At 49.9% G+C, this 22,475-nt stretch overlaps 1 protein-coding gene across 1 annotated transcript in view; it reads left to right on the forward strand.

The window, feature by feature from the left end:
* The window catches only part of COL6A1 (collagen type VI alpha 1 chain), a 69,853-nt gene that overhangs the window by 35,438 nt on the left and 11,940 nt on the right, over positions 1-22,475 (forward strand). The window contains exons 20-28 of the mRNA XM_073306924.2: positions 1,268-1,330; positions 11,674-11,736; positions 12,492-12,554; positions 15,356-15,406; positions 15,493-15,528; positions 16,103-16,165; positions 18,827-18,892; positions 21,149-21,184; positions 21,990-22,026. Of these exons, the coding sequence (XP_073163025.1) occupies positions 1,268-1,330; positions 11,674-11,736; positions 12,492-12,554; positions 15,356-15,406; positions 15,493-15,528; positions 16,103-16,165; positions 18,827-18,892; positions 21,149-21,184; positions 21,990-22,026 (478 nt within the window). The remainder of the gene's footprint in view (positions 1-1,267; positions 1,331-11,673; positions 11,737-12,491; positions 12,555-15,355; positions 15,407-15,492; positions 15,529-16,102; positions 16,166-18,826; positions 18,893-21,148; positions 21,185-21,989; positions 22,027-22,475) is intronic.

Here is a 22,475-nt window from a genome sequence, read left to right on the forward strand (position 1 = left end):
CCTGGGCTCAAGGTTTCAATGCTAAACGCACATGTGCCCATGAGTTTCCATTCGCAGCTACGCTGAGCGGGGCTCTCCAAAGCAGGACAGAGAGACATCCAGCTCCAGCACATCATCCGTTTCAGCTGTAGGAAAAGCTCTGAAAGTTTAACAGTACCAAGTTCCCAGGAGAATCCCTGCTTCCTGTGTCCAGTCACCACCTCTCAGCCCCATCTCTCTCCCCGGCTCTCAGCGAGCCCTGGCAGTCTGTACAGCCAATAGGTGTGAGGAAGGGGACGTTAAGGGAGAAATGTGGAGATCCTGACCCTTTAAAAGCAGGAAGTGATGAGCCATTTCATGGCCATCCCCTTGGCATTGCAGGCACCCCCCCATCCCAGCATCCTCCACAGGGATTGTTCCTGGCCTTTGCTCCCTGGAATTCCTTTTCACCAAGCCAGGCCAGTTAGCAGATACATTTCCAGGCTCTCTGCTCCCACTCCCTGCTCAATATTTCAACAGGGGCAATTCCTGCCCCTCCCTTTTCTGAGCACAAAGTCCCTAAGCACCTGGCAATAGCCCAGAATGGACGGGGTTGGGAAGCCCTGTGCACTGTGGGAGATACACAGGTCAATGGCACACCTCTTTCCAAAGCAGAGCTGAGGTTAGGGCCCAGTTGGGAAACAAGGGCCCCAGCTCCGCTCTCTGTGTACGTGCAGTGATAAAAGTATCTTGTTCGTGTGCAATGCAGGCACCCACCAAACAGTGGGGAGAGAGATTGGGCAGATATCTTGGCTTGACTATAAGATCATTGAGGAAGGAAGGGACTTATGCAACCCCTAGCTCAGGGGGGCCTGATCCTGATTGGGGACAAGGGGTGCCGTTGCCATACTCATTGACAATGATAAATGAAACTTCATGGGAGTCGTTAAGGCAGAGATGGGCCCAAACCAAAACCCTAGATACAAACATCCCTGTACTGGGCGAGCTTGGCTCTCAATCCATTCTGATCGTCCCAGATGAACCCCATTTGCTGATGCTCAACTCTGCATGCAAACTCCCTGGAGCACTAGCTAATTTCCCACCTGATCTTTGTGACTTGGACCCATCTCGCTAGAGGGCTAATGATCCAAGGTGCTTTGTGTGTGGATAAAGGTCTACTTTCTGAAATACTCCATTTTCTGCCCACCCATGCCGCTTTGCTCTCTCTGTCTCTGTGCTGCTCAGTACCTGCAGGACTCTTGGCTTCCAAAATGACTTCTTGAGTTATATATTTTTTCTGCCTTTTCAGGGTGAGCCTGGCCCACAGGGTGACCAAGGACGGGAAGGACCGCTCGGAGTGCCTGGAGACCCAGTAAGAACATGGCTGATCCTTCCGCCTGGGGCAGGGGGGAAATGGGGAGCGTGTTAAAATCAGACAAGGATGTGACTAGAGATGGGGTGCACCCAGCCTTTCCTTCCCAGCCTGGACACATGCCCCCAAGAAGAGAGGCAGTGGGAGTGGTGCATGCCAGAGTCCAGGACCTGGGCAAGCCTAGAAAATGGAGATTTGGCTTGCTGTTTGGGACTGAGAAAATTCCACGTCGTTTCCTCCTTCCAGTGGAAACAGGTGCCAGAAAGTCAGTCCGGCAGATTTGGAAACCTACAGATCTGAACAGCAGCAGTGAAGGAATGCTAAGCCTTAGGGCGAGACCTAGGTCCTCTTAGTCACCTGAGTCAGTGGGCTACTGCGGGGAGTTGGGGCATGATTAGGCCCCTGCATTGTCATCTAGAGCCCCTCATCTTGATATGGTCTGTTCTAAAGCATGCACGGATGGAGGTCTCCTTTCTGGGGCAGCCCTGGCTTTCCAGAGTGCTCTTCCAGTAATTCTGCTCCTCCCATCACCAAAGCTGTGTGCGCCAGGGTCATGAGAGAAGGGGAGGCTGCAGGGCCCAGAGCAGTTTGCTATGGGAATGGGGACATTTCCCCGGAGACTTCTCCTCCTCCAGCAGGGAGCAGCCCTGGCCGTCTCCACGGCAGGTGGGTGGGCGCTGAATACGAGTGAGGGTGCAGTGCTGCTAGCCGAATGCTGCTTCCCCTCCCCTTCGGAGCTCATATCGCTCTGTGCTAGCTGGCTCCCAGGGGCCCAAACATCCCCCAAATCATCGGCAAGGAGGGCACCCCCATGCTGATCTCCCCACTCTGCGTTTCATGTCCCCCCAAGGCATCTGCCTCCATCCTGCACTTGCTGACTCATAGCTGGGGGGGTGTGGGGGGCAGGCAAGGAGGAGGCCCCGGGGCAGGGCTTGTGGAAACGCACCTAGGCCCCACTGCACTTGCCCTGCCATGTTCAGCCCTAGTTCGGCAAACTCCAACGGGAGGATTAAGACAGCTGTTTGTCTTTGTCACGCACACTGATCCCTGCCCTTTGTGAGTCCTGAGCCTCTCTGCTTCAATCCACTGAACACTGAAAGAGCCCTTTGCCCCCACCCGTCGCTGCTTTCCCGCGGGAAGACTTGTGCTGTGTGCTGCCCCAGCCGTGCCCCGGGAGCCCCACTCTCAGCGGAGTGCCCCGAGCCCGGCGGGAAGCGCTGCTCCCCTGCTTTGCTGCTCCAGAGCGGGGAGCGCTCAGCAGGGACCCACCTCCAGCTCCTTGTCCAAGCTCTTCTCCCCAAGCTTTAATCGTCCCTAGCCCGTAACACCGAGCTGAGCTGCCGATACATGCGGGCCCCCGGGCCAAATGGCAAACAGCCACTAGAAAAATAGCTCACCAGGGCTTCAGCTCTGAGCGATGGGGCCAGAGGACATGCCCTCCTCTGCCCAAGTTAGGGGGGAGGCTAACTCTCGGCTGGACCCAAGATACAGCTAGGCGATGTTACAGAAATTCCCAAGTGGCTGGAGTACGAGCCCTACATACAGTTGATTCACCCCCACGGCAGGGACAGAGATAAGGAAGCACCCGAATCCGGGGCTGCTAAGGGCCAGGTAACTGGTGCAGGCCAGGTCTGGCCTAATTTGTGCCCTGGTTGCCATGGCCCCAGTGGCCTATTGCATCAACCCAGTCCCCGGTGGGTAAGAACCTCTGGGGCACTCTATTGTGCCGGCATCATTCGGGCAAAGGGGCCCCAGGGAATGCGGCTTTGTGGGGCTAACCCTGCTCCTGCGTTCTGGTGTGGGACGTGTCTTCAGGAGGTAGGTCTGTGTGGACAGGGAGCACGGCTGCTTCCACACTAGCCTCCTCGCCTCCCCCAGAGGCTGTGCACGGAGCTCTGAGATCCCCCCCGAGGCACTGCAGTGTGCCCCCCAGCACAGAGTTTAATTGATGTGCCCCATCTCTCCCCCGCGCCCCTCCGCCCCCCCCCCCCCCCCCCGCCCTCCAACGCAGAGTTTAATTAAAGGCAGCCGCATGGAAAGATGAAGCGCAGCTGCTGGCATCAGAGCTGGTCTGTAACTTGGTGCCAGCCACAGCTTGAGTCAGCCCAGGGAGGGGGACATTTTGTGCTGACACTGGGCACTGAATCCAGTTAGTAGTGGGATGCTGCTGGGCCAGATCCTGACATCCTTAACTGAGCCAAGCTCCTGCTGCAGCCAAAGCATTTAACTCTCCGAAGGCGGCAGGGTCTGGCCCGCTGACGGCTCTACATTATACAGCTCTGTGCTGTCGCTCGTCTGGAAAGGGTTTGGGTCTGGGAGGGAGTTTGGTTGTAGAAAAGCAATTCATTTTTATGAGCATTTATGGTATTTCCCCTGTGCTGGCTCAGACTCTTTGCAAAGGCTTTTGCCAAGAGCAGCCATTTCAAAGGGCTCCGAAGTGCTTGCCTATACCTTCCCCATCTCCAGCCACTCTGCAGCAGGAGACCTGGCCCAGCTGGGCTTTGCCCCTTCCCCTGCCCTCATTTTACCTTTCTGAAATAAAGCAGGAAGAATTGGCCCAGTTTCCCCAAATCTGCAACATGAGCCAGCCCTCGCTCGGCTGTGTCTGAGCAGCCAGCTCCTGCGAGCAAAGCTGCAAAATGGGGCCTGGGACCACAGATATGGGCAGGGGAAGCCAGCAGCCTGCAGTGGCTGTTCTTTAGCATCTGGGGGAAGGAGAGAAGCGGCAGCAGGGATCTGAGAGCCAGTGCACCGCATGGGCCTGTTCTCCCGGTCAGAAGGGGAGGGCCGGCTCTCTGCTGGACATGAGAGGGATGGTAACCATTGGGAAGGAGAGGCACACATTGTAGGTTTTGACTTGTGACTTAGAAGCACTTCAGGCCCTCGTACCATTTTGTTCTTTTAAAATATATATTCAGAATGGCGGGGAGGAGACAGACTGCGTATGTGCTGGATACCTGTCAAGAAAGGGCCAGAGACGACAGGCACATGCTTATTCCAGACAGACACATGCTTATTCTGTCACTTTCTTGGAATGTGGACAAGCTATATCCATTGGCCACTAAGATGCTTCATTTGTGGTTGAGGCCTGTTCCAGATTTGAACTACGAACACAGGCATTTGTCTGAGCCTCAATGCAAACCTTGAGACCAAGATTTTAGGGTAGGTTCATTGCTGGGAATCTGTTCAGGGTGAGTATATTCTGCCCCCAGTAAATCCATCCACCACTGTTTAGTAAGAATCCCAGGCAGTGGGCCTGTCTCTGTGCTGCAATATGTGGAAGACACAGTCTCCCTCCTTCCGTGGAAGATATGGTGGTCCAATCAGTCGCCTGTCAGAAGAGCAGGATATGTTCTAACCTCGGATCTGAGTTCTTCCCAGACAGGAGACTTGCTGAGTATCTTGGTCAGGTCTAGCTAAAATAGATACAGGGTTCCAGTAAGATTTCAAAAGCAGTTGCGCTCTGAGATGTTTTTTCCATAAGCTAGGGGGAAATGCTTTTGCTCAGCCAAATAGAAAATAAATATATAATTGGCATTGGGAAGGGAAGGAGCTTGGCAAACAGTATTTTTCAAGGCTTGTTATCTGCGAGTTCTGGCTCTTTGAATGTGTTTCTCTTGGCTAAATGTAGGGCTCCTGCTAACCCTTGAGTCCCTTTCACTTTCTTTATGTCTGCGAGAGAATCTAGAGGTCAGTGTATTCTTTCTTTTATCTCTTTGGAAGCCCTGGTGTAACCTTCTGTGCGTGTGCACGTGTGTGTGTCACCCCCACGTTACAGTGTACACACACACACACACACACAGTAGGTGGATGGGAATTGCTGAGATCTGCTGCATACAGAACCCTAAATGCACTCCAGGCATGGTACCAAGTCTGTAGAAATGGCATGGACAGCACAAGCCAAGAGTATATTTGTCAGGGTTCCAGGCACCATAAAACAGGGCAGTTTTCTGTCTGCACTACCGCCATCTTCCCAGCTTTCCTTGTTTTCAGGTTTACTGTAGTAGACAGGAATAAGGCAGTATCCCTTTAAATAGTCAGTGAGCCTTCTAGTGGCACTCACTGTGTTCTATGTTTTACAAGTCATCGGAACCCAGCCAGAGCAGTCACGTGTACATAGCTAGGCCTTGCGTGTTTGGGTCTATTCAGTAAATACGGTTATTTGGGACCCAGCGGTACCCCTGTGGTTTCTTCATGTTATTTTTTTCGTGCAAAGAGCAAAAGACCCAACAATCAGAGATGAAGATGGGATACCAGATGACAGCATGGAGCCTACCTCTACAACTGTTAAATTGAGAAGACAACAAATGAAATGTTATTTGGATTCCCCTTCAAGTGGGAGGAGTAAAACGTACAATGGAGCTAGATACAGCATCTGCTCTTTCTAATTTCACAGCAGGATTATCAGAGACCACTTAATAGGGCGAAGTTGCAGAAAACGTCAGTGCTACTAAAATCACACAGGGGAAATCCCTGGGCATTATTACAGTGAAGGGAACACATGACTGGAAACAACGCCTTGCAGATCTCTATGTTGGGAAGCAAGGAAGTCCTGCTCTACATGGTAAAGAATGGCTGGGAGAGATTCAGGTGGACTGGCAAAGCCTAACATGCCTGGAGGTTTAAAACAAAACAAAACTCCAGGCCCAGACTAAAATGAGCAGAGCTTTCGGACAAGGCAGCTGATGTCTTTCAGGATGGTATCAAAACCTCAAAACATATGAAAGCAAAAACTGAGCATTAGGAGGAGGTAGTTTCTGCATTTTGCAAAGCTCAACCAGTGCCTTTTGATATATGGCCAGAGGCAGAGACTGAACTGCAGCATTTACAGGATGGTGGAATTATATCCAAGGTGACCTGAAGGAGAGGAGCGCCCCTGTCATGGCAGTGATGGAAAGACAGGCGCTGCCCATATCTGTGGTGATTTCAAGGTTCCTCGTGAGGCTGGCTGAGCGAGGACTTAGAGCAAACAAGGAGAAATGTGAATTCAAGTGTGTTTTGAGGCCAAGCCATTGAGAAAGAGATCACATTAGAAAGCTGAAGCCTCTGAATGTGTCACAATGATGTTCCTTTCTAGGGATGGTCTGTCATTTCCACAGGTTCTTGCTTGACAAATGACAGAGTTACAGCCTCCAAACCACCTGTCACACAAGGGACAGAGATGAAGATTGTCCATACAGCATTGCCCAGGCTTCGGATGCCCTTACCAGCTAACGTGTAGCTTTGCTTGTGATCCTTCCCCATGTGACATAGGAGCAGTAATGTCCCGTGGTGGAACACATTGAAAGACCAATTGCCTTTGCTTACCTCAGCAGAACGTACCTATGGTCAAATTGATGGAGAAGCTCTGAGCTTAGTCTGAGGAGTTAAAGTTTCACCACTCTCCATCTGGAAACAATTACTCTAGTTACAGATCTTCACCTTTTAACCCAAAGAGCAGTCCCAGCAATGGGATGATATTCTTGGGTGCTTGCTGTAACAGTATTTGAGTTCAAAAGTGCCAGTGATTTAGTTGGGGATTGGTCCTGCTTTGAGCAGGGGGTTGGACTAGATGACCTCCTGAGGTCCCTTCCAACCCTGATATTCTATGATTCTATGAACCACCATGGGAATGCAGACTGCTTGTCACGCTGGCCCATGGAAGAGGCAGGTAAGGATACCGAATGGAACCAGAGACAGTCAATATGTTCTATAGGGCACAAATTGAACAAATGACACAGTACAACGCGAATTACTCCAGGCCATCTATGGGACAGATGTACATGATTGCAGTAGATGTTCCTTCTAAATGGATTGAAGCATTCTGTATGAATTCAACTAGTTCAGCGCAGATGCCGAGAGCATGCAGACTCGCGTTTCTCGGAAGGGAGTTCCGGAACAGATTGTAACTGACAATAAGACCCAATTCACATCTGAAGAGACCCAACTATTTGTCAAAAGAAAGGCTATCAAACATGTCATATCAGCTGTGTTCCATCCTTCCACAAGTGAACTAGCAGAAAGATTTATTCAGATATATCGGAACTGATTTTATAGGCAAAGCTGCATTATTGTGGGTAAGGGCCATTTCAGGGAATATGAACATCTTGTCCTTATTCAAAGAGTTGGTGCCCTGTATGGACCAACACTATTCCTATCCATTGTGTGACAGTTTGATTAGAGGATTTAACTTTGCTACTATGTTAGGAATGCAGTCCATACTACTACAAATCAGACACCAGCCATGTTGCTCACGAGACATCCTTTAAGGTCTCGTCAGGACGTGCTAAAGCCTGATATCAGTAGGGAAATTTGTAAGGAACTTTGTGATCAAGTGGCCACAAATAGTCATACGCAACTGCGTAATTTTCATGTGGAAGAGAAGGTCTTAGTAAGACATGCCTCAGATAATTGGTGGTATCCAGGAGTGATTGCATCACAGACTGGTCCCTTGGGGGGTTTTCAACTAACCCCATTTCAACTCAGGACGGGATGCAGAGATAAAATTTCTATACACTATTAATGACAGCTTCTTGGAGCAGCAAGTCCTGGAAGCCACAAGGGGAGAGGCAATTCTTGATCTAGTCCTAAGTGGAGCACAGGATCTGGTCCAAGAGGTGAATATAGCTGAATCACTCAGTAACAGCGACCATAATGTAATTAAATTTAACATCCTTGAGCGGATGGGGGGCTACCAAAGAAACCCACCACAGTGGCATTTAACTTCAAAAAGGGGAACTACACAGAAATGAGGAAGCTAGTGAAATGAAAAGGACCAGTCACAAGAGTGAAATGCCTGCAAGCTGCATGGAAACTTTTTAAAAACACCATAATAAAAGCTCAAATTAAATGCGCACCCCAAATTTAAAAAAAAGGTAAGAGGACCAAAAAAATGCCACCATGACTAAACAACAGAGTAAAAGAGGTGGTTAGAAGCAAAAAGCCATCCTTTAAAAATTGGAATTCAAATTGTTCTGAGGAAAATAGAAAGGAACATAAACTTTGGCAAGTCAACTGTAAAAGTACAGGTTTCAGAGTAGCAGCCGTGTTAGTCTGTATCAGCAAAAAGAACAGGAGGACTTGTGGCACCTTAGAGACTAACAAATTCATTTGAGCATAAGCTTTCATGGGCTACAGCCCACTTCATCAGATGCATAGAATGGAACATATAGTAAGAAGATATTTATACATACAGAGAACATGAAAAGGTGGAAGAACCCATACCAACTGTAAGAGGCTAATTAATTAAGAGGAGCTATTATCAGCAGGGGGAAAAAAACCTTTTGAAGTGATAATCAAGATGGCCCATTTCAGACAGTTGACACGAAGGTGTGAGGATACTTAACATGGGGAAATAGATTCAATATGTGTAATGACCCAGCCACTCCCAGTCTCTGTTCAAACCCAAGTTAATGGTATCTAGTTTGCATATTAATTCAAGTTCAGCAGCTTCTCGCTGGAGTCTGTTTTGAAGCTTTTCTGTTGCAAAATTGCCACCTTTAAGTCTGTATGCTCAAATAAATTGGTTAGTCTCTAAGGTGCCACAAGTACTCCTTTTCTTTTTGCGAATACAGACTAACACGGCTGTTCCTCTGAAACACTGAGTGATCAGAGAATGAAGTGGGCTGTAGTTCACGAAAGCTTATGCTCAAATAAATTTGTTAGTCTCTAAGGTGCCACAAGTCCTCCTTTTCTTTTTGTAAAAGTACAATTAGGCAGGCCAACAAAGAAGTTGAAGAGCAACTAGCAAAAGACTCAAAAACCAAAAATTTTTTTGAAAAACTGTAAGTACATGAGAAGCAGGAAGCCAGCCAAACAATCAGTGGTGCCGCTGGCCGATAGAGGTGCTCAAGCAGCACTCCAGGAAGATAAGGCCGTTGCGAAGAAACTAAATGAATTCTTGGTGTATCCCAAGTGCAGCATGCTTCAGCAGCAGCAGTGGGAGCAGCAAGTTGCAGACGACAAACTGTGGCACGTTGGGAGAACGTCCTGGCTCCTGCCAAGATGCACCCTCTGCCCTCCCAGTAGGACGTTTCAGCTGGGAGCCCGAGTCAGGCAAGCTGTCAGAAGGCTGCTGGACTGGAATCCTGTTCGGTTTCCTTACAGAATAACTCCTTGTTGCTGATGATTTGTCTGAGCGGGTCTGGTCTGAGGTGACACACACTGACAAACAATGCAGGGCACATGGAGGAGCCTCAGGCCCAGTATCCCAGTGTTGTGTAATAAGCCCCAGCGCAGACTTATCCCAGCTTGAACAACCTCAGAGCGTGCCAGGGAACAGGATGCTGGGTGGGTTACATTTGTATCAGTCTTCAGTGCAGGGGATGTGAGGGAGATTCCCACACCTGAGCTATTCTTTTTAGGTGACAGATCTGAGGAACTGTCCCAGATTGAGGTGTCATTAGCGGAGGTTTTAGAACAAATTGATAAACCAAACAGTAATAAGTCATCAGGGCCAGATGGTATCTAGAGCTTGGGCTGCTGACAAGCCACAAGCCAATGGCTGCAGGCCTTCCAGGTTCCTGTCACCTAACCTGACAGGCTGGTGCGGTTCTGGGTGCATGGGAAGCCCTGAGCCGTGGAACTCCCGGGCTCCCCATCAGGCTACCTGGCTATGGAGAATATAAAGTGGAACAGTTCCAGTAGGGGAGACTGACAAGCCCACCTCACAGAATAGCTTATAGCTTGATGGTTAAAGCATTCACATGGGATGCCGCATTCATCACACTCCCTAGAACAGGACATAATGGTGAGATCAATTGAAAATGTAGGCCTTTGAAAGGCGACTCTCCTAGCGGTGAGATGGGAACAAAGCTGTGATCACAACATATTATCTACAGACCTAGAGACGAAAGACTCCATTCCTCATCCCGGCTTTTACCTTACTGCGTCCTTGGGGCAGCACTGGTCTGCTGCAACGAAGCTCTTGGCTGCGGCAGTGCCCGGTGATGCAAGCTGCTGCAGGTTGTTGGGCAAGGATGTGGCTGCCCAGCTGCAGAGAGGAAAGGACAGGCTTGTGCAGCCGGGCAAAAGCAAATGGCTATAAACTGGGCATCAACAATTTAGGCTTGAAATTAGGTGAAGGTTTCTAACCATCAGAGGAGTGAAGCTGTGAAACAGCCTCCAAAGGGGAGAAGTGGGGGCAAAAAACCTGACAGTGGGGGCAAAAAAAAGACTGGACTTGATAAGCTGACGTAGGGGACGTTATGATGAGACTGTCTACAGTGGCATGTAGCTGATCTGCGACTGCTAGTAGCAAATATCTCCAGTGGTCGGTGATGAGACACTCTTGAGTTACTACAGAGAATTCATTCCCAAGTGTCTGGCTGGTGGGTCTTGCCCACATGCTCAGGGTCTAACTGATGGCCATATTTGGGGTTGGGAAGGAATTTCCCCCCAGGTCAGATTGACAGAGACCCGGTAGGGTGTGGGGTTCGCCTTCCTCTGCAGCATGGGGTCACTTGTAGGTTTAAACAAGTATAAATGGTGAATTCTCTGTAACTTAAAGACCTTAAATCTTGATTTGAAGACTTCAGTAACTCCTCCAGAGGTTCGGGGTCTGGGTTACAGGAGTGGGTGGGTGAGGTTCTTTGGCCTGTGATGTGCCGGAGGTCAAACTAGATGATCGTAATGGTCCCTTCTGACCTTAAGATCTGTGAGTCTAAGAGACACAACACATAATAATGTGTATTATGTACGTTACCAAAGCCTGCATGGAAGAATGGCTTTTGCTGCCAGCAGAAAGGAATTAGAGGCCACAGTTTATATTAAGGTTCTATGTATAAATAGTGATATAAGCTTGTTCCTGACAGGAGTAATATGTGTTATAGATTGCTAGATTCAGAGATCCCAAGACCTGAAGGGACCATTGTGGTCATCCAGTCTGACCGCCTGTATTTATAAATGGAAACCTCACTGTAAACTGTGACTCAGCTGGGCATGACCCATGAATGTGTAATGGGTTCATCAGGCACCAGCCCTCACCCTGTGGGTCATGAAATGAAGAAATATTTCCCCGCCCTGGTGAGCTAAATTTGGACATGAATTGAAGCACCGTGAGACCTGCAAGGGTGAAGTTTGGGAATGAGTCACCTGGCAGAATCTGGGCCGCCAGCCACCGCATCTGTGACTGTGCAGTACTCGCATTGCTGTCTTGCTGGATGCTCAGAATCCAAGGTGAGGTTTGTGATGTGGTGACCAGGGTCCAGCCCCATAGCAGGATAGGGGGAATCACATTTCTTCACAAGCCAGGCACACAAAGCATGGGAGACGGCTATGCGTTCCTCTGGGCAGTGCCTCCAGAGGAGCGTAACCAGCGAGACAGGGAAGAAATGAAACCTTCAGTTCTCTTTTTACTTTCACAGGGGGAAGTTGGTCCGATTGGACCCAAGGGGTACAGAGGAGACGAAGGACCCTTGGGACCTGAGGTTAGTGTTCTTTATCATTGTCTTGAAGGAAGGCATGGCTGTGTGATAGATAAACCAGAGGGCGGTGATCAAAAAAGGCTCTCTCTTCTGCATCCCAATGGACAGGGTGCCTAGCCTTATGGATCTTGGAAAACCACGTGGAGCCCTTATAAACAGGAACAGAGAAGCTGGTTTTCCAAGACACACAGTAATTCACGTCCATGATGGGATGGTAGCATTTTAAACGCTTCTTCTTCAGTGTGGACCCACAGATCTCTGGGGTCACTGAGCAGAGCTGGTAGACAGTATAGCTACTCAGTAGGTGATTCTTATTAACAGCAGCCTGTCTACACTCTTTGATTTCTGCAATAACAACATTACAGAATGTAGAGGAGGGGCCCTCTTAGAACACTAGTCTAACCTGACAAGCCCGGGTTGGATCATTTCTACAGTGCACCTTGTGGGCTTTGTCTGGGCCTACTCCGGAATGGATCATCTGACAGGCCTGCGCCACTGCCCTGAGGAAAAGGGGGAATTGAAACAATGGCAAAGGTGCACAGTTTATGCCATGTGCTGTCCACAAATAAACAACTCCACTTGGAATATTCAATGTTCCCGTTTGTATCCTTCAGCGCATCAGGGTTCTTCTAAGGTAGGAAGTGAGGGATCAAAATGTCACAGAAAAATGAAAGCAGCTGGTTTGCCTTTGAAAGGATCATTTGCTGTGCATTCATGTCCTTTACAATATGCTTGACCATTTCGCCCTCTCCCTTCAGGGCCTCAAAGGACCCCCTGGACCCACCGGATTGCCTGGAGACCCTGGCGTGATGGGTGAAAGGGTGAGTGGTATTTCACAGTGGAATATGACATATGAAAAGTGGCTTACAACTGGTCGTGCTCAGCAAGAGGAAACACCCCCCCCCTCGCCCCCTCCTTGGCTTCCCCAGCAGGACTGCTGAGTGCTGTGCAGGAGTCCCCACTGGATACTCCCCTGTGGTCCCATGCACGATGCACATACACAGGGCTGATCTTCAGCTGGTAAAAATCAGCATTGTTCCATTGACTTAGCTGGAGATATGCTGAGTTACACCTGCTGGGGATCTGGCCTATTCATGCCAACGGTGCTACGTCTGAGTTACACCCGCTGGGGATCTGGCCCATGGAGTAGAGCCGCAAAATGGTAGACTCAGCCGGCAGGTGAAGCCCATTCTAGAGTTTGGCCTCCAGCTGTGCTGCATGGTATGTCAGGATGCTGGGGGAGAGGGATCAAAGCATAACATCTGCCAGCGGGGTGGGCAGAGAGACTCTAGCGGGCCAGTGTACACACCTGGGTTTACTTTGTTCTTCAGATACATTCAGGCCCTGACAGAGACCAGCCTGGAACCCATTACTCTCAAGTCACACTCTGCAATTTGTGTCCCTTGGTACCAAACGCACTTAGCATACTGGACCGGCTCCCCAGCTGGTGTGCTCCATCCATGTCAGTGGTGTTACACTGAGTCCCACCAGCTGAGGATCTCCACATGGGTCTCCCATTCTTGCCTGCTTTGTGTTTTCATCCCCCCGCCTCCGCTGCTTCATATTCATTTTGTATTGTGAATTCATTCATTGTCCTGCGAATGGTTGGAGCGGAATCCGTTGCTCTCCACAGAGAAGTTCAGAATATTGTGTCAGTGGAATGCTATAAACCCGTGTTATCGTTTGGGTTTCCTTCTGTGGGTTTAGTTTCTATAGAGAAGAAGTGAGCCGTTACAAGCTCAGCCCCTGGTCCCAGAGACAGGCAGCTTTTCCTGTCAGTAGCTCAGCCACAAAACTCTCCTTGCTTCTCTGATTGCGTCTCTTCTGAACTTTTCCCGTCTCACTTCTCTGATGTACATAGAACTGAAACCAGCATGCCTGTTACTTATTGGGTGGGCAACAGCACACTACGAGCTTGCAGCCTTCAGCTGGAGTTCCCTAAAGGATTTCTATGGCACAAGTCACTGCACTGCAATGGAGGTTCATTGCGGTAACAAGACTCATCCAATCCAGAGGGGAAAAAACAGCCCGTCTGGCCTACACATTTTCCGGTGGAAGTGGGATTAATTGTATGTCTATCATACTGTCACTCGCCAGCCCTTTGAAAAGAGTCCTTTCACTACGTCCTCCAGCTCTGCAGGCTGGAAGAGTCGTGCCTTCAATACACACTTCAGTAGAGGACCCAGAGGTCTAAAATATCAGTCTTCTGTTAAAGCTGCTCGTTCATCTATTGGGGTGTGTATATATAACGCATGTGTATTAGTGTCTTGGCTGCACCCTCTTTCCAATGGCCAGATCCCTTATGCCTGATCTCTGAAATGTCCCCATCACAGTGAAACTCCAGTGGAGGAAAAGGAGATCTTTGTCCCTTTCCCACCTGCCGGCCCCCGCTGCCGCTCTCCCTTTTACTTCAGGAATAAAGAGCAGGCACTCATGCGGCTTGAGATACTGAAGAGAAAGATGACGATTGGAGGTGGAGAGGGAGTTAGAGCAGTAACCCCACCCCCAGCCTCTCTGCTACGCTCAGAAGCTTTAAAAAGGACCAGCTCCCTCCGCGTTTGCGGATGGGGCTATAGCACTGAGTAGGTGTGTGAATGTGGGGGCAGGTTTCTGCCCCAGGAGAGATGAGGCAGGAAAAATTATATTTAACTTGACTGAATATGAATTGTGGTGGCTCCTAAACAATGGCCCTATAAAAATAGCATTGGGGGCATCCGTGCCTATTCTCTGTGGCTCCAGATCACACACACTCAATGTACAGGTAGAAAGGTGGTTTCGTTTCTTCCGTCAGCACTGTGAAATCAGGCTGGAGTTTGACAGTCAAGCTGCAGTCCCACTAACAAGAGAGGGAGACGTAGCTAACAATTCCATTACAGATGCTGCACCCCAGGAGAATCCAGCACGGCTTCTCACAGCTCTGCATTGCAAATAGGAACCAACTGGAGTCCAAACTCACTGCAGATAGGAAAATGAGCAGATCTTTTCAGCAAGGAGATGCCATCATGTCACAGTCACTTTTCTGATCTTAATGACACATTAAGCATTTTTGGGTGGTCATCTCAAGAAGATAAAGAGCATCTTTAATGATATGCAACCTGGAAAAACTCTTTCTATCTCTATATTGATCCTGTCTCTTGCCGCATATCATTTTTATATTTCATTACCACTTTGAGGGTCTAGTAAAACTCTGATTTCCATGTCACGCCCTTTTACAAAGCACAAGCTGTTCACATGGTGATTGTAATGGGTTCATTGTAGTTGTGGACAAGATTTAAGAGCTTCCACTTAGAAGTGGCTACTAAAGCTTGTGATTCATATGCCTAATGACAATTGGTACAGGGGAGAAACCAGCAGGCCGTATTGATAGTTGGCCCATCATTGAGGACTTTCACTTTATTCATCACGACTGTGCCTCTAGAGAAGGCCCGGAGGAATGTGGTAGGGTTCTGACCTGCAAGTGTCCCATCCCAGTGAGAAGTTATGGGCTCTGTTGAATAGCAGGAGAATGTGTGAACACCATGCTGTGGGGGAATGGCTGCCTGCTAGGGAAAGTGGGACATGCGGATAAGTGAACTAACTGGTTTGGCTTTGACACCGCACTTATTTTTGCTCTTCCCACTAGGGAGCGGACGGCATTCCAGGAAATGGCACAGATGGTTTCCCGGGCTTCCCAGTAAGTTACATAGAAAATTTTTACGCAATAATTTAACAGTATTTCTATTCCTCTGATTTAACATGCTGTCTTCCCTTCCCCCTCAGGGCTATCCAGGCGACAGAGGAAACCCTGGTGCGAATGTAAGTCTGCCTCCGTCTCTCCTACAGGGCTACATAATACAAAACTACCTGAGCAGTACATCCTGGTGATGGCCCCTCGCATTGTTCACCGCTGGCCACTTTGCTCCAGAGCCCGTTGGCTGACTGTGCTCTGAAATGGCCTTCCCAGTGCTGGCTGGCCAGCCCTGCTCATCCCGAAGGCCTTGTTTCCAAAAGGTTGGGATGTCCCCTGCTATCCCCCGTACCTGTGCTGTGTGGGCATCTTTAGCTATAGACAGGCTTTGTATGGGTTTCCCTTTCTGGGGCAACTCGTAATAACTTGGGGAGGGGGGTTGCAAAAGCTGATGGAATCGCTGGCATGTGTTACAAGGTTACCTCAGTATGGGCTGTATGGTAACTTATGCCAAGAAAGAAGGTCTCTGTCTCGATGACACACTTTTATTGTAACTCAGCATCAAGAAATAAAGACCAGCTGTGATTCCTCAGGGATGTCTGCTCTGGCAGCTTGTTCTCACGCTTGCTGTAGGCGAGGGAGGACGCTTGTTACTCTAATGCCTGGCTTTTAATTCGCAGTGTTATTGGTGTCATTTTTCAGGGCACTAGAGGCTATCCTGGTCCCAAGGGCGATGAAGGAGAAGCAGGAGACCCTGGGGATGATGTGAGTGCAGAAGGAGGCTGGTATCACTTTCTTTTTAAAGCTGAATCGTTCCCCCCGGCGGGGGAATCCAGAGGCCTTGCTCCTGTTCTAAATTATTGGTGCAGCCTGCTGCAGTGCTGTAAAGCTCCCCAGACTGCGGAGTGCAGTTTGCCCAGGTGGCATTACCCTGTTAAAGTGTTATGGGGGAGGATGGCAGGGAGGTCATAGCTCCAGATCTGTTTGATTTGTTTTCCATAAGAGCAACACTGTGAATGTAGCCTGGAGCCCTGGTGTCCGGCGTTCCTCTTTAATTCGCTGCCCCAGAGCAAAGGACAGATAACAAGGGGCTCTGGAGCTGATGCCAAAGGCGAAGTCCCTGGCCATAAGTATGAATGGAGGACAGGCTCGGCTAGCCATACCCCGAGTGCCCTGTGGCCCGGGAGAAGCAGGTAGCTGACAGACTTTGGGACTCCTGCTCTCTCTGCTGGGCAGCGGCTGGGAACATCGCCGTGCGGTCTAAGTCCTCAGGCACCCCTGTGCAAGGGGAACTTTTCCACGCACTTGTGAGTGAAGAACCGTGAAGCAGCACGAACACCTCGTAAGCTGCAGCCGCTGCCTGCCCAGCCATTCATAGCAAAGCCATTACCCATATCCTAGCTAGAACATCCACAGGAAAGTTCATCAGGTGGAGATAAGCTTCTTGCGTGGCCCATTGTGTTTGTTGATGCGCCATCAACATGAATACGCCAGTGGTTCCCAAGCAGGAGTACATGTACCCCAGGGGATACACAGAGGTCTTCCAGGGGGTACATCAGCTCATCTGGAGATTCGCCTAGTTTTACAACAGGCAACATGAAAAGCACTAGTGAAGTCGGCACAAACTCAGATTTTATGCAATGACTTGTTTATACTGCTCTACATACTCTATACACTGACATGTAAGTACAGTATTTATATTCCAACGATTTATTTTATAATTATATGGCAAAAATGAGAAAGTCGGCAATTGTTCAGTAATAGTGCGCTGTGACACTTTCGTATTTTTATGTCTGATTTTGTAAGCTGGTAGTTTTTAAGTGACATGAAACCAGGTGGTACACAGGACAAATCAGACTCCTGAAAGGGGTGCAGTCGTCTGGAAAGGTTGAGAGCCAGGGGTCAATGTGAGGAGCTGAAGGTAGCTATCCCTTGGGCTGCTAGACTAACTATCAGCAGCCCCAGCAGAGACTGAAATTCAGCCCATCAGGAGCAAGCTGAACACGGCAGGGGTGTTTATGGGTTCAGAGGCCAGTGAGAAGGTTGGTTTGTGACAAGGTCCACATGCCCCGTCAGCACAATCAGGGGCGCTTTCCCTGAGCCAGAGATGAGAAACGCTGGAGGCGAAAGCACTGACCCCGGCTGGTGCCGGCAGGGTGCTCAGCCCAGGAGCTCAGCAACAGCCAGGCAGCCCCTCTCCCAAGGGTCCCTTCGCTCCCCGCCATGGGCAGGACAGAGAAAGCAGATCATGCTTCAGATTCATTTGCTTTTCCCCCATGGGGCCTGTTTTCCATCTCTAAGGACAAGCTTCAGAAAGCAGCCTGGCCAGAAAGAAAATGCCCAGGCTGACAGAGCAGAGCCTTCACCCTGGCTGTGGCCACTATTTCTATGCAGGTGTTTAAGAGGCACCCCTCCAAAGCCCAGAGGACATGTGCAAATCATTTCAAAATACACACACACTTCCATCTGGCCTGCTGGCCACATCGGACATGCCAGATTTACTAGGAGACATTGTACAGTCAGGACTGGTGTCTCCCATGGATCTGCCCTCTCATGACTTGTTTTTCACTGTGGAAGTTATCAAGTAGCTTTAATCCTACTGCCATGGGCCTTCGGTGCTACAGTTTAGTTTGGTTATCAACCTCATCTCTCATGAATCAATTTCAAATTGCACTGGGCTAAACATTGGTGAGGACTGGGGCAGCTGCTGTCAGTCAGACTGATCTGGGGGAATGTGCTTTTGCAAATCTGACTTCAGCAGTTTGGTTGATCTAGTGTAGTCAGAGGTTACGCGGGGAAAGCTGAGGAGCCAATCCTGCACCCCTTGCTCATTCAATTTACCTCACTGTCTTCACTGGGGCTACTCACACAAGGATTACTTGTGGCACCAGGAGATATAGACACTGGCCCTAATTAGTACATGCTCCTGTTGGTATAACTTGAACTTTGCCATGTTGGTGTTAGTCTATTCCACAGTTTATAGCAGCACAATAATAACTGACAGGGCACAACTTGTGTCGCCCACGTGCTATAAATCTACTCGTGTGAGTGCTCACCAGTGCCAGTAGGAGGGCATCCTGGAGGTAATACGCTGGCCTTCTTTGGAAATAGGCTCCACCGGCCATGATTTGGCCATTGGTTTTAAAAACACAATCCAGACTTGGGGCTTTTGCAGTGGTCTTTCAGAAGTCCTTGTTTTGGTGTATTCTTAGTTGGCAACAAAAATCACATATCATTTAATCAAGATAATAATGCTGTGTGTCTGCAAGTGGAAAGTGCTCTATAAAACGCTCCCAGGGTGGGTGACGTGTGGGGCCAAAGTCAGTCATAGCTCCCGAAGTCCCACGAACGATCCCGGTAACCCAGCAGAGCTGACAATGCCACTGCAGTCTCGTCCCTCAGTAATGGCACCTTCTTTTCTTCCAGAATCCCAACCCTGGTCCCAAAGGCGTTAAAGGGGCCAAGGGTCACCGAGGCCCAGAAGGCCCCCCGGTAAGTAACCCAGCTCTGTGAAAGAGTTTGTCTTGAAAAGCACAGCAGACTGGAGGGGGCAGAGCACCAAGGAGCTAGGGCCACTGGGAGCTTTCTGATCTGCTCTTCTGACCTGCTTGTGGTGAACTGCAGGCCAGTTTGACAGAGATTGTTGTGTCCAGTTTTGAACCCGGTTGTGAGCGCCTGAAGCCCTGAGCAGTGACAGAGCTCTATGAACTCTATAACAGACATTCGAAGCGGCGCTTAGCGAAATTTTGAATGTCGGTGCCACAGGAAATTCCAGTATTTCCACAATTGTTTGCGTCCCAAATTGTGACGAAATATTGAAATATCAAAAATTTTCACAAAACACACTATTCCGAAAAATTTTGATTCAGAACTGTCTAAACATTTCTTTCCAGCATTGTCGATCAAAACGAATCATTGAGACATTCCCAGAATAGAAACATTTTATTTCAGTTTGCAAACTGACTAGAAACACTTCGGTGCAACGTTAAATCACGTTTCACCATTTTTGCGCATTGCCTCATGGGAGTTGTCATTTGGGAGCCTGATGCCTCCATTATCCCCTATGGGCCATTCCCCTGGTTGTACTGCAGCTCCCGGGATGCACCCACAGTCTTGCAACTCCAGTGATATACCACACAGTTTGGTCAGTGGAGAGTCTGCATTGTCTCATAAGAGATGTCCGCCTGCGAGCCCCACCCATAGGAGAGAATAGGGGCTTGAAATACAACTCCCAGGAGGCATACACCACAATAAGGAATGTAGTTTAAGGTTGAACGGACTCAAAATGGAATGCTTTGGGTCAGGTCAGCAAAATGAGTTTGTGTTGAAAACTTGGGGGTTTGGGTTGAACCTATCAGAAGCCAAATAGTTTGTTACGTTACTTGCAACAGAAAAACAGTGGGTTTTGGCAAAGTTGAAATTTTCTCATAGAACATTTCAGTGAAGCAGAAACTACATTTTGAGTAGTTTCCCTCAGAGAAAACCATCCCAGTGGAAAACTCCCTCAGAGAAAACCATCCCAGTGGAAAATTCCACCCAGCGCTAACTGTACGTTGTGCATGAATTCTACCATGTTGCTGCACCGACGGATCACAGCGGGGCCACTGTTATACCACACATACCCAAACACATCCAGTTCAGTTTTCCATGTGCCTATGGCAACCTCACACTGACTCTGATGCGTAAAATAAATGTCTCCTTTTCCCCTGGGTAAGCAGATTCTCTACTGAAGAGGAGAATTCAGATGGAGGCCAGTGAAGATGGGATATAGGCCCTTGCCTGAATTAGCCAATGCTATAATGCAGAACATGCCTTCACTAGGGCATCTGAGCCCAGCTGATAAATACAGCCTGTGGGAGGGTGATGAGAGCCAAGGGCCCAACTCCTCACTTGCCCTGCCCTCCTGGGAAAATGAGCAAAACTCTCCCAAAGCTGAATGCTGGTGTTTGCAGCCCCTGCGCCCACGGTGCCCCGGCATTCATGGGGCCCAGAGGTGGCCCCGAATGTCTTCTTGCGGCAAGGTCCTGAGCGGAGCCCAGGTTCTTCCATCGCGGCCCACGAGGTGGCTAGGGGAGGTCAGCACTGTACCCGCGCCTGGGGCTGGTCTCCAGGAGTTTCCTGCACAGCCTTGTCTCTACTGTGTTTGTACAGCTGGAAAGCTGATTCACATTGGGGATCCCAAAGGAGCCCAATCCTTGGGCAGAGAAGGCTAGCCAGTGACCTGCCCCGAGGCAGCGGGAGGGGCTGCTGCTGCTCAGTGGTCAAGCTCCAGCCACTGGCAGAGTGGTACCACCAGACCTGGAAGCATGCCCAGTCCTAGCTGGCCACTGGCTCTGATGTTAGGGGGAGAGGGAGGAGGGTGCCATGGCTCTGACAGAGATGGAGGGGACGTTCCCTCCCACCGCAGAAACTCCACTCTTTTTAGCAGTGCATTTCTGACCTCGTCTGGCGAACGTGGATAAGGCTGGTGCACAGAAGCTGGGAGCTGCCACAGCAAATGGCTCCTCATTACACAGCTGGAGTGGTTTGGGAAAGTGCTTCTGATGATTTACCTTGTGGCTTGGCTCCATGGGCCTGCTCAGACAGGCAGATGGACCTGCTCAGAGCTCAGCTCCAGCAGCTGAGTCCTGGGAGCGACGCTGCTTTTCCAGACTCTGCTCTGTGTTGTTTAACAGCAGATAGTCCGGAGAGAACTGCAGAAAGCTCTGGCTCCTCTCTTACCCGTCTTTTCAATGCTTGGTTTGACAGGGACCTCCCGGACCCCCGGGGCCTACAGGACCAGATGTGAGTGACACCGATTGTGTGCACTGCTTGCTTTCCTTCTCTGTCTTTCAGCTGCCCTGTGCTATGGCTTGAGGGGAACCATGTTCCTTTAGAAGGTTCTTAGACAGCATCATGTGCAGGGCAAGTCCCCAGTAGGGCTGTGTAAACTCCAGGGCTTATCCAGAAGGAGGCCAAACCCAGTTGTGTCTTCCTCCCCGCATGCCCTCCCAGTAATTCCAATCGGTCTTTTCCACCAGTCTGAAGCCCTGTGTTTTGTTGGGACCCAGCAGCTGTAAGGGCCTGGGTTTCCTCCCACTGAGGAGGGCACAACAAGCATATACCTCACCCCTTAGCATCAATGTGGGTTCCATGAAACCTGCCCACTGTAATAGAACTGGCAGCCTTTGACTGTGATTTCACAGAGATTAATGACTTCTTGGTACACTAATGAGCTTGTCGCATATGCTGCGATTGGGACACTACTTCTGCTCCACTCACTGCCAGAGAGGGGAGGGAGTGGCCAGACGTGTCCAGGGTGTAAGATCCATTGCTTCAGTGATAAAGCAAGATGGAAACGGCCACATAGTCTCTGCCATTGGCCTGTGCAACGGATCTTATCGATTTTCTCCAGAGCGGTGACGGTCACCTGCTGTGGACTCAGAAATGCCCCCTGCAGCTCATTCCCCTTTCGGCTGTCTAGCAGATGCCCAGGCTGCAGGTGCAGCCGTCTGTGACGCTCACACAGGGCAGCAGTCGCTCCTGGCAGGGCAGGGGCGGGAGTCAGTCTGCACCTGGCCCTTCAGCGTTTCTTTTCCTTTCTTTTCAGGAATGTGAAATTTTAGACATCATCATGAAAATGTGCTGTGAGTATCCCGCTCCTGGTCGGTCTGGGAAGGCAGGCAGCCTGCCAAGCCAGCTAGCCACCTGCAAGGCCTTGATCTGGGACTGGCCCCTGGGTAGTGACCTGCCAGACAAGCCCACATGACGGCCAGTGTTGCTGCAGGAAAACCCCCGTGAAAAGAGGGAAACGTCTTAAACAGATTCTTGCCTGAGGTGAAAACCTGAGCAAAGCCCAGGGAAGCGTGGTGCGTGCCCAGCTCCTGAGCCGCGGCAGCTATGCTGCATCGTGAGGCCATGCTGGCCACCCCAGTGCACGGCAGAGCACAGCTCTGACCCCCTGGGGTTGAAGGGAGCCTGGGGCCAGCACGCCTGCCTCTGGGTGGACCCCGCAGTGCCCACGTGCTGCCAGAGTAGAGCCCAAAGCCCATTATTTGGCGCATTTCCGCTCAGACCCGCTCCTGTGCCCAAAGCA

Source organism: Lepidochelys kempii, chromosome 11, assembly GCF_965140285.1.
Source record: "Lepidochelys kempii isolate rLepKem1 chromosome 11, rLepKem1.hap1, whole genome shotgun sequence".
Lineage (NCBI taxonomy): Eukaryota > Metazoa > Chordata > Testudines > Cheloniidae > Lepidochelys > Lepidochelys kempii.